A 13,151-nucleotide genomic window follows, 5' to 3' on the forward strand; every position below is an offset into this window, starting at 1 on the left:
GTTTTGGTGGAGGGCACTCATTGGTATCCCTGCCTCGCCCAGGCGCGCTGCCGTCAGTGGTTTACGGTCACCTGATTTCTCCCTATACTTAACACTGGGGAGGTCTCTTCATCATTGACCCCCACTCACATCCTTATCCAGCTATCTGCAAATTAAAAAACACTCTCCAGATTTTCTTTTCTCACACCTCATTGAACAAATCCTATCCACATATCCATTTTTTCTTTTTTCGTCTTCTTTTTTTCCTTATTTATTTATTTTTTTTTTTGACACTCCCCTTCCTTTCCCAATCTAGTCCGTCCTCAACTAAACTGTTTCTTTTTTTTCTTTTTTCCCAGAATTTCCCAAATACAATACAATACAGAATTCCCAATACAATTAATTCTTTCTCCTACGAGATCAACAAAGGTTTCCCGGCACACCAACCAGATACACACACACACGTACATTTCTAGTGCATCGATCCAACCGACGGCAACAAAATCTTTCATCTCAATTTCTTCCCCATGGTCCCAAATATAAAACAACATAGGCGTGCCAGCTGGGGAGGGTGCATATCGTTTCTCCTAAGTACCCCGGTGCAAGGAGACTAAGTTTCCTCCACAGCTAATACGTTTTCCAAACCATACTTACACAACGTTGCACTTTCCTGTACAGCTTTCATTAAGCTCTACAATACCCAAGCTTTTTTTTTTATTACCTTCACTTGTCCCATAGGTATTCTCTCACTCGGAACAAGGTACAGCATCTGCCCTAACGCAACACCCAACATGCACTATTCTCATCCAGTGAAGGAGAGATCCTCCCCGACCGAGGCAATCCTGCCCTTCAGTCCCATAATTTGCCCCAGCAGCGCCATTTTGGTCAGAGACCAAGTGCAACAACTGTTTCAACGCTACACTAACAATATTCAATCCCCGTCCCGTGAAGGAGAAATCCTTCTCGACTGAGCATTTCTAAATTTCTCTTTTCCAAAACAGAACAATATCAGCACCGTTAGTTTCTTTAAGATATTCTACTCGACAGTTTAAATGATTTAACACTACCATCAATTAGATTATTACTTCTCTCACTCTCACTGGTAACAACAAACGTTTCTAGGCATCCTGTACTCACCCAGCCGTCAGCGAACAATAACTCCATGCCATGCCCCCTTGTGAAGCATTTTCTTTTCCGCCAGGCTCCTGGTCGGCTGGTATACTGCTTCGAATACCAGGGAGGGTACTCAGCCTCGCCCTCCAACGAGGCAGAAAAAAAATAAAATTGACGGAGTAATTACCTTCTCCTAGTATAACACACCTGACAATCACAGGTCCTTTTTCGTGTCCCATCACTGGACTTACGCCGTCTTATGCGACCAGTATATTTTCCAATAATCTCACAATATGTTTTCTCGTGTTACCATACCTGACAATCACAGGTTCCCTTTTTTTTTCATCATTGGACTTACGCCGTCCCACGCGACCAGCACACTTTCCAACAACCTCACAATATGTTTTCTCGTGCCACATCCTTTGATAATTTTGCAAACCGTCCGTGCGTGCACTGGGTTTACGTCTTCCAACCACCCGTTCCCTTCGGTACTAAGATGTCTTAAAGCCCATTTTTTTTATTTCGTAGGAGCAATGGAGTTCGCCGCCGAGCGACCAATAGAAACCCTTAAACACAGGACATCCCTCAATCATTAAGTTGTTTTTTTTTCTTCTTCTTAACTACAATAATTATTATTATTATTTTTTTTTCTTTCTTCCTCCCTTTTATTTCTTTATTTATTTATCTATCTAGGTAACCACACATATACACCCGTACACGCGTATACACACGCACACGCCTGCACATACCTACATACTTGGATCAAATCTACTCCTATTCGGCAGTTTAAACACTTAAAACTAAATTTCAATAATGGAATTAATTGTCAAGAAAGACAAGTTTCGTTTTTTTTTTGTTTTTTTTAATAATTTTTTTTTCTTTCTCTTTCTTTTCTTTAGTTTTAATAAAATTCTCCCACCCACCGTCTATTTAACGGTGTAAATGTCTCACAACTAATCGGTAAATCATTACTTCTTCTTTAAATTTCTTACGATAGCTACTATTCGTTACAAAATTAGAATGGCATCGGTGTACTGTCGGTTTCTCCCTCTCTCTCTCTCTCTCTCTCTCTCTCTCTCTCTCTCTCTCTCTCTCTTATATCAGTGACAACATATGCGCGACTGTTCTTAATGCCCCAATACAACAACGTATCAACCCGTTTAAACAAATACATATTTCATTTTCACTTTTTCTTTGGGGGTGACAAAAAAAAAATCAACAATTCTTTGCAATATTAAGAAAAAAAAATCGTTACAGAATACGTAACCAACGAAAAGCACCCTGACAACAGCGCCTAAAAAAAAAATCTGAGCGAAGCAAAATAGGAACCAATAAAAATCTGCCCCTACCTTTCTCGTCTGCTTCCTTTCTTTCCATATCTCCACTTCCCTGTCTCGCTGCACCTTCTTTTTTCCGCATTCTGACGGCTATTTATGCCCTCAAAGTTCAATTTCACTCTTTCTTTTCCCTCCGGTACGTTCAATGTCAGTCTTTCTTTTCTCTTCGATAAGTTTTCTTTTCAATCGTTCTTTTTCTCCTATTTTTTTCCTTTTCTTTTTTTTCTAAACATTTTTCTGTGCTATTTTCCATTTCCTTTATATATTTTTTTTCAAGAGAACTGAGTTCCAAACGCTTCAAACTGTTTTCGTGGTAACTCGTCCGTGCACATCCCAGATGTGATCGTCCTAAGTCATCGGCACCACGTTGTAACGGGACACGTCACGCGCATCACGTTGTAACGAGAACGATGTCCCGGGCCTGCGTCGTCTAGTGGTGGACCCCTCCAGCGTGACCAGACTCGTACTGGTCCCTGGAAAACATACCTCCGCTGCTCAAGGCACGTTAAACGTGCATGACCCCAAGTCCGTGTGGCAACATTGTTCTCTTCGGCCGTCAATCTGGTTTCGTGTCGGTGTCTTCGTCGTCTGGCGTCAGGGCATACCTGAAATAAACTGCATCTTCACTTATGCCGGCAATCGAAAAACAAAGAAAAAACTCTGAGGTCATTTTCGTTTAAACCAAATAAAATAATTATTTGCAATCATTCTACACTTGTTTAAAGTCATGTTTTCGTTATCCGCGCTTCGTGATGCAGGTACTTGAGATTTCAGGTTAATTCTCTAGCTAAGAACAAGATCTTTTTAAGTTAGTCCTTACTGAGATTTCTGCCCCTGCCTCTCACCCCAGGCGGGGCGAGAGCCGATGTGTACGCTTCGCTCGCTAGCCAAAGACTGCCAAAAACCCTTCTATATCTCCTTTTTCGAGTAGGCGATTGTTGTTTATATCAAAAGCATCTTCCTTCCTTTTCTCCATTATCTTCTATTCCCCCCCCTCTTTCTTCTCTTGTGAATTTCTTTTTCTATCCCTCTATTTTCTTATACTTTTCCCTTTCTCTATTGTTTTGTGAACATATCTGTCAAACTAGCTTGGTTGTCTCTGAGTTAAAACACCGCGGGTCCCCGACTCCGAGCAGACATTTTGGAGCCCAATTCTCGAGACTGTCCGAATCAATTACGTTAGTTAAAACTCATTCTCACCAGATCCAACTAGAAAAATAATCTCTTTTTTTCGCCATTAAAACAGATATCCTGTCTCCCAAAGATCTCATAAACGCCTGTCTTAATCTTTGACACAGTATCAGCACCCCCCCCCCCCGGCCATAAGCATTCTTATCTTCACCTAGCTGAACGGAACACCCGGCATCGTCCGGTGTCCCGTCACATAGGTAGAAGTTATACAAAGTTTGGGAAATAAACCGATTCCCAAGAAATATAGCAGGAAAAGTGGACCTAAAAGTTAGGATTTGGTTAAATATGTCAAATCATAGTATAACAGATATCAGTGACATGATGCTTGACATTACAAAGAGACTAAAGTTACAGCAGGACATACATGAGACAGATTGCTAATAATGCCATAATAACTAGAAGGACAACTTTGATAATCACCAAGAGTGAAATGCCTCTTTAAGATCTTTCTTCACCTATTTATTCTTAATGTAATAGTTAATTAATTAGTTAAGAGATACTAGTTTCCCTCTCATCTGTTGTTTCTCATCCAAAATAAACACTGAAAACTTTTAATCGTCCCTTAGTTTCTGTTACTGAAAACGTTACACCTGCTGTGATTTTAACGAGTTATTTGACACATGTGGAACTCCACGAAGCACTGTTGTGGCCAAAGCCAGTATTCAAGTTTTTAACTCTGTATTTGTCTGCTACTCCAACCTGCAGGCACTGTAGGAACACAATGGATGAGCAGTTGACAGATGGCATTTGCTAACCAACTCGTCCCACCAGATTTTGTCAGTCAGCCATGACTGTTTCCGGGTCTGTACAACCAGCTACTTGTGAGACTTGTAACTGGAGTATCACATTATCTGAATGATCTGCAGGTGACAGATGGGTCTGTCGGTTTGTAGAAGTACTACATCTCTGTGACAGTTCATTATATGACAATGGCGTCTTTAACATGACCCTATACAGTAATTGCCCCATCCTGTTGAGGTTATCACTCATCTTTCACAACATATCTTTGGCTGTTTTACACCCAATTCTTAACCGCTAGTGTTAATCACTGCAGAGTTGCACATTTCAAGCCGATCATTGTGTAAAATCATGTGGTCCTCCACTTGCCAACAATCGCTGACCCCAACATTGTATACCATGGGCTTCTTCTCCTTTGTCTTCTTTTCTCATTCTGGCCATGTTGTTGTCTCCCATGTATTGGCTTACACATATAAAAAATAAAACAAAATCAAAAAAATCAAAAGGGAAACAGAAATTCTGATATTTTCTGTAAATATCTGGGTGTGTATGTGACACCATCAACCCTCTACATGCTAACGCCCATATCTACATCCTCCTGAGAACATGTTTGTCAGTTGATGTCAACTCCTTTCGATCTTCTTTGAGCCACAATCTCTATTCATCCGAGACAAACTCGCAATTGTTGTAAAGACTGTCACAAAGTTTATGGTCATACTTAAAAAAAAATATGAACCGATCTCTTGTTCAGCCCTTTGTCCGAAAATAACTGCCCCACCTTGCTTAACAGTAATATTTCTGCTGCCTTTTGTATGCATTGATTAACAACTTCCCATGCCTTTGTTCTGTCAATAAACCCATTTCCTATACCTTTGTTCACCCGATAAACCCATTTCCTCGTGTCTTTTATTATAATTCTTTTCTCTTTCTCCCCCACTTCCTAACACGTGGAGAGGGGGAACGCTGATCATATCACAATAAAGTTAAGATAAGATTATTATTTTTTTCAATGTAGCGTTTTAAAATTAAAATATATTTTTATTTATTTCAGGAGCGAGATGTTGAAAAGGAACGCAACAAGGACCAAAAATGGTTGGCGCTGTGTGAGCAGACTGTGAACTCTCGCGATAATTTTGTTATTCCACTTATTGACCTTTTTATTCAAAAACTGGAAGAAAAAGACCAACTTTTTAGCAAACTCAATGAAACTTGTCAATAAAAAAAAAAAACACTTAATCAAAAATTGAAAGAAAAAGACAATTAAAAACATGTTTTAATCTTAATTATTTTAGTATTTTTCTAACAATTTTTTTCTAACAATTTTTTTTCAACAATTTTTCTATCCATTATCTATAACAATAAAAGGTTTTACTCTGAAGATTTTTTTTCTTTTTCCTTGAATTTTATTGGTTTGCCTGGGAGAAAGATTTTCACTATGTTTTCTCATGACAAATTTTCACAATGTTTTTTTTTTATTTTGTTATGTTTGTTATTCCCAGGCAATGCAGGCTACAATTTTCAAACCAAGAAAATGCAAATGGAGAAAGAACAAAAACAGAACAACCATACTCGACAGAAACAAAACAGAAATTGAAGCAAGATATGCGCAGAGCGACAAGACCGCAATAAAAATGCCAAATGAATAACATGAAAGAAGAGTTACAGCAAATTGAAGACAACAGAAAACGAAATCACCAAACACTCACAGCAATTCTAAGAAAAATGGCAAAATGGAGAGCCCCAGGTCATGGCGGAATACATGCATACTGGTTCAAAAAATTAATGAACTTATATGAAAGGATAATTCAAAACATGAAAAACTATCTATGAAGCAGATGTACCAGAATAGATGACGACAGGCAGAACCACACTAATACAAAAAGACACAGACAAGGGAACCGCCCCTAACAACTCCAGGCCCACAACCTGCTTACCAACCATGTAAAAAATCTTAACAATAAAACTAAGAGAATAAATTTCCCTAAATAATCCATCCATCCAGTGTGGCCGTAGCCGAGATTGAACTCACTACACGAGTTTGTAGTGTAATTCGAATCTTGTTGGTGGCTGTATCTGCTCCACTTCTCCATAGAATAAAATAATAAGGAACAGAAAGGATGCTGAAAAGGAAAAAGAGGAACACAGGAACTATTATACATTGACCTGAAGTAAAAAATAGAAAAAAGAACATAGCCAGGGCATGAATCAACAAGAAAGCATATGGCAGAATCCCTCAAGCATGGATGATCGAATTCTTGAAGACGTACAAAATACCAGATAAGATTATCAATTTGATTGAAAAAGCAATGAAAACATGGAAACTTGAACTAAGAGCTGAAGGACAACACATAATTGAGATAAAAATACAAAAAGGTTTCTTTCAAGGAGATTCTCTATCCCCATGATGCCTCGTAACAATATACTAAGGAAATGCTAGGCCGGATACAAGCTTACTAATACAGATGAACGAATGAACCATTTAATGGATATGGATGACCTGAAACTTTTTGTAAAAACCAAAAAATGAGCCTGAGATGCTAATAAACACAACTAAAATATTCAGCCAGGATATCCGAATGCGATTTGTTATGGAAAAGTGTGCAGAGCTAGTTATAAGAAATGGAGGATTTAGAACTACTCAATGAAAGGAAGATAAGGTACTAGGCAAATATCACACCATTCGGAGTTCTAGAAGCAGACAACATCAAAGAAAAATGAAAAAGAAAATAGGAAAAGAATATATAAAATGAACAAGAAAACTCCTAGAAACAAAATTATATAATAGGAACCTAATATAAAGTATCACTAATGACATACTCTGGATGGTTCATAGGCTGGACAAAAAACCCTTTGAGGAATCTCAATTAGAAGACCAGGAAACTCATGACCATACACAAAAGTGTCAATCATCTAAAGGATGACACTGATTGACAATTCATGAAAAGGAAAGACAGAGGAAGAGGACTGGTTAGTATACAAGACTGTGTGAATGACACCAAAAATAATTCGAAAAATGCATAAATCGGGTCTCAGAAAGGCTAATCACAGCAGAAAGAGATACCATAAAAATGAAGAAGACAGAAGAAAAATGTGAAGAGAAACAGCAACACAGACGATTAATAAAAACATCTGGACGTGGCTACAAAAAGGACACCTAAATAGAGAAACTGAGTCACTACTAGCAGCCACAAAAGATGACGCGATTAGAACCAACTATATCAAAGTTGACAAGACACAATAAAACAGCAAATGCAAACTCTGTAGACAAAGGGAAATATAATAAGTGAATGCAGCAAACTAGCCACCCAAAAATATAAAAGATAGACACGACCAGGTGGGGAAGGCAGTACACTGGGAACTATGCAAATACTGTATCTTGAACACCCAGACAAATGGCAGCAGTACTTAAAATCGGAAAGCATAGAATATTATGGGACATAGAAATAAATAAAACACATCTGAGGAAGGGGACCGGATGCTATAACAATAAAGAAGAAGGAAAAAAAATCCCAGCAGATCAAAGAGTGAACATGAAAGAGATGGAGAAGTGGAGTAGATGCACAGAACTGGCCAGAAAGGGATATGGAGTATGAAGAAAGTAAAGATGGCAGCAAGAATCGTTAATCCCAAAACTTCTAAAGAAAGAGATGTGAGAAATTAGAATCAAAGAAAAGGCCGAGAAGAGACAGTAGAGAACAATAATAAAAATGGCTGAAATCTTAAGGAAAACCCTTGAATGCTAAAACTAATCCACATGAGCTACAAAAGCTAACCGGCCATATAAAAATTGCAACAGAAATAAAACACAAAATAGAGGAGCATCGCATGGAACCAAGAAAACTGAAACCACAAAACTGTAACCGCCGTTGCCAAGATGCAAATACATTTGTACAGGGTATCAAAAGAGTTGGAGAGTACTGGAAACCTGGAGAGACTTGCTGTCACCAAGACTCCAGGGAACACCACCGGTTGTTGTCAACGAGCAATCTCTATTAATGACCTTTGTGGGAACTCCTAGTGAGTGAATAATAATAATAATAATAATAGAGTATTACATTTGGTAAATGGTATATTTTATGGCAAACTTGCTCAATACATAATAGAGCAAGGCTGTTTACATGCCATGTTGCCTGAGAGATACAACTCAACTGTATTTAAAGTGTTGTGTTACAGGATTGGAGTTCGATGTTGTACAGAATGATAGATTTAGTATGTTAATAAAAAATTAGTATGTTAATAAAAAATGTTCGATATACTAGAAAGAGCAAGTTTGTTTACATGTTGTGTTAATCCGGAAGAAAAATTTCATTATCGTTTGTATAAAGGAAAATATACCCGGTATTGCAAAACGTGTACCGTCGCAAGAACAAACAAACAAAAATAAATAGGAAAGAAATAAAAAATTGGACTCAGTATTTTTTTACAATGCAAATGTACCTTGGGGTTTCCTGGACTTTTTGCCTCAGCATTCCCTCAATACTTTTAACCAAGCTATCACCATCTATTTATGCAATTCTGGCCCACCAACATGCTTTTTATGATCTAACATGTCACGCAGCTTGAGCCTGTTGGCATACATCACTTCAATAAACCCTGAGGAATGTCCTGCAACTCTCCAAAAGGTCAACAAAACCATCTTCGTAATCTTTAAATTATTTCGGCAATAGTTTTTCTCTGTTGCAAAATCAGAATGGCATCGATACCGTTAGTTTCTTTTTGGCTCTAAGGATCGGTATAAATTATAAATCTCCCTTATGCACTTTTTCTTTTTACATAGATGCTTTGTTTTTTGTTTTTTTTACAGTTTTCTATTCACTGATTGGCAGTCCTTCCTTTGTAGACGGAGAAAACAGAGCCCATCTACAGGATTTTCACTGTGTTATATCTCTTTAATATAGACAGGTGCATTTTCCCATCACATTTAATTTAGACAGGTACATTTTTCCTTCACATTTAATATAGACAGGTGTATTTTTCCTCCATGTTTAATTTAGACGGGTGCATTTTTCTTTCACATTTAATTTAGACAGGTGCATTTTTCCTTCACATTTAATATAGACAGGTGTATTTTTCCTCCATGTTTAATTTAGACGGGTGCATTTTTCTTTCACATTTAATTTAGACAGGTACATTTTTCCTTCACATTTAATATAGACAGGTGTATTTTTCCTCCATGTTTAATTTAGACGGGTGTATTTTTCCTTCACATTTAATATAGACAGGTGTATTTTTCCTTCATGGCCAGAAAGGGATATGGAGTATGAAGAAAGTAAAGATGGCAGCAAGAATCGTTTAGACAGGTGCATTTTTCCTTCACAATTAATATAGACAGGTGTATTTTTCCTTCACATCTTATAGTGATATAACCAGTCACTTTTCATGCACATAACCTTAACCCAAACTTTTTCAACCTCCCGTTTCATATTGCCATGGCTCCACCACATTTTCGGTTACATTTTTTCATGCATCTGGTTTCTTGTCAACAAACCAACTAATCTTGATGTGAAGTGTAACGCTTTCTTCATTAACCTCTGCGTCGCCCGACATAACTTTCTTTGCATCTCAGTTCACCAATATGTGACACCCACTGGCCATGGTACTCCCTCCAAATGAATCATTTCTCTCTATCTCTTGACACCGCCCATATCGTGTCAGTCAATAATGAACGATGATTAGAAAGTATGCAAAAAAGTCACATTTCGTTTTTAACTTAAACTGACTCCATCTCAGTAATTACGAAAAAAAAAAAACACACTTTAATTTTTATTTATTTATTGCGGACTATTATCCTCATCCTTTCTAAGTTGTTTTATGACGTTTCGTCCAACTATTCCTCTGTCCTTCGTCAGGTTGCAACCGCAATGGGATAGGAACTCTGAATCTCCTGACTGCATCCACTGCAATTACTGTCTTCCGTAGTTGTCGTCTCACCACGTTTTGGCCAAGTAAGCCTCTGGCCGGCTTTGGGTAGGATTGAAACCGCTATCTTCAGACAATTCTCACCTGGAACCATAGAGATTCAACTAAGAAAAGATGAGGATAATAGTCCGCAATAAAAACACTTAATAAATAATACTCATCTCAATAATGGATTCCAATTAAATAATATATACCATTCAGTATGGACCCGATTATGGAAAATCAAATAAATAAACAAATTTATAAGACCAAAAAAATACAAACTCGATCGTCCTTCGGGGTCCATGGCGCAGTTAATAGAGATGTTGAATCTCTACGATTCCAGGTGAGAATTGCCTGGAGATGGTTTTTACAATCCTTTCTTTCTTTTCTTTAAAGTTGAAATATTTCTGATATATTTCGATCTTTTGAGGATGAAAGAGTACGGTTGCCTGTTTTATTTCCCCCTTGCAAGTAAAATCCTTGTGTTGTTAAGTCCAAGGCGTATTATTGTTGTTGAAAACACACAAGATGTAACCAAACTTTTCATTTGTGAGCTTTTTAAAACAGCATTTGCGAGCTTCTTAAAAAAATATTTTGCATTTTTAACGTGTTCTAAAAACAGTTTTATCTGTTTATTCAATGTTTTTAAATTCTTAATTAATGCTTTTGAGAGCTTTAATATCAATTCCTATATGTTTAAGTGAACACATGCTAAAAAGTTCCCAGATGAGGAGTTTGTTTACACCCTGTGTGTTTTCAACAACAACAACAACAACAGCATGCAATTTTATTTGTTCATTCACTGTTTATATATATATATTTATATACTAGCAAGAGTGCCCGGGTGTTTGGAGGTGTACGCTGAGCAAAAAAAACAAACAAAAAGCTGTCAATTTTTTTAACTTTGACCCCTGTTATGACCCCTTAACATTTATTGTTTTGGGCTCAAATCAAGTTATTAAGTTAGATCCCTGTCCAAGAAACCTATATCTAAAATTTCAAGTGTTTAGACCCAAAATTGTCGGAGGAGTTTGGTAGTGTTCTCGAAGGTCAAATCATTGAACTTTGACCCCTTAACAGCCAAATTTCTGGCCGAAAACAGATCATATAGATTTTCCCAAATTTCAGTACCCTCTATATCAAATTTCGAGTCTGTAGACTAAAAATTGACAGAGTTATTGCGTAGGGAAATGTACACAGATAGACAAACACACAGACACGTTCACTGTTTATATATATATATATATATATATCAACAGTGAATAAACAGATAAAATTACTACCTGTGACCTGTTGGGTCAGTATATGTTATGGAATAGTGAGTATATTAATTAAGGCAAAAATATGCGCGCTTGCACATACAACAATGGCCATTGCTTAATATCCGGAAAACTACTTATTTGAGGTAAATTTTAATGCGATATTCGTTTTCAACATTCAAAAGTCGTCATTTTAAACGAAAATTTTAAGGTGGAACCAAGTAAAAATTTGCCAAAACTTTTATTTTTATATTTGTTTAAAAAAAAAGCTCTGTTATATACAGTATTGATCATCTGAACCTTAAAATTTGTCTGACATCACTTCCGACAAATAGCTTTATAAACAAAGAAGTATGACTGTTAATGAAATCACTTATCACAAGTCAACAGCTATAGCTTTTGCTGGTGCTGTTGGATATGTTGTTACTGATCTGAGGTAGATAACTATTTTACTAAGACATTAGCGTACAGTAAGCACCCACTTTTTGGCCGCCTATTATATGTTAGTTTTTTTCTTATTTTCTGTGAAAAAAAGTTATTTTTATTTTAAAGAAACAAAACAAAAAAAGCTGATATTTGGGTTTGACAATGAATTTTCTGTAAAAATATGCGATACAAAGCGTAATATTTATTAAACAATTTTAATGAAAGTTTTTAGTACGATGCTTTAATTAAAAGAACAAAAACAAACTTTTACATTTTTTTATTTAATTATTTTGTTTTTCTTTCATTTTCACTTTTTTTAGAGTTTTCTTAGAGTTTTTTTTTTTTTTTTTAGAATTTTTTTTTTAGAATGTTTTTTAGAATAGTGGAAAACTTTTTTCAATCAGAATCATTCTAATTTTTATTCAAAAGAAACAAACAAAAAAAGAAGCTGATATTCGAACACTTTATGCTTTTATTTTTACTTTATTTAAAAAATTTTTTATTTTAAATTAAATTATTTAAATTTTGGATTCTGTAGGCTTATACTTTAGTTCAAAACTGTTTTAAGCACTTTTTTTAAGATGCTGAATAGTATCCAAAAAATGCAACAAATATAACAAGGAAAAGGGGCAACAAATATAACAACGAAATAGAAATTACAAAAATGCTTTACATACAAGTCTTCTTTTCATAATTTTTGATGTTTGATTAAAAGTTTAAAAAGTCAACTGACTGGTTTCACCCTTACTTAACAAGCGTTGTATTGAGAAAGTTTTTAAAAGAAAAAAATAGGGTTATGGTATATATATATATATATATGACGATGATGATTGCAACGTCTTGTCAGACAAGTGCCACTCCCTCAGACACTTAATGTCCATGAGCCCAAATGCCTGAGGGAGTATCTATACAAAGATGATGTTACAGAGTTTTAGCTTTGTACGATAGCTAAGTCTCTCTCTCGGTTCAAAATGTTAAGATCCAGCAACAAGCAAGAGCAAGATAGCCAGCAACAAGTTAAACCGCAGACCAGCTTAATGCGGGTACTGGTCTCCCACTTTATGGTTTTTTAAATCAGAGATTTGCTTCTCCTAGAAGGGTTGCCTTCACCCCAACATATACATATATATATATATACACATAGATACAATGGGGGGGGGTATATCTTTGAAACTAATCATGTTTAAACCCATTAGATACTCCCTTT

At 36.4% G+C, this 13,151-nt stretch overlaps 1 protein-coding gene across 2 annotated transcripts in view; it reads left to right on the top strand.

Annotated features, from left to right (window-relative positions):
- LOC145249691 (centlein-like) overlaps nucleotides 1-5,736 on the top strand; it is a 1,118,615-nt gene extending 1,112,879 nt beyond the window's left edge. For both annotated transcript variants that reach the window (XM_080111490.1, XM_080111491.1), the window contains exon 29: nucleotides 5,410-5,736. In XM_080111490.1, the coding sequence (XP_079967616.1) occupies nucleotides 5,410-5,577 (168 nt within the window). In that variant the 3' untranslated portion in view covers nucleotides 5,578-5,736. The remainder of the gene's footprint in view (nucleotides 1-5,409) is intronic.
- Nucleotides 5,737-13,151: the final 7,415 nt, after the last annotated feature.

Source organism: Euprymna scolopes, chromosome 28, assembly GCF_053919585.1.
Source record: "Euprymna scolopes isolate OS-2025 chromosome 28, ASM5391958v1, whole genome shotgun sequence".
Lineage (NCBI taxonomy): Eukaryota > Metazoa > Mollusca > Cephalopoda > Sepiida > Sepiolidae > Euprymna > Euprymna scolopes.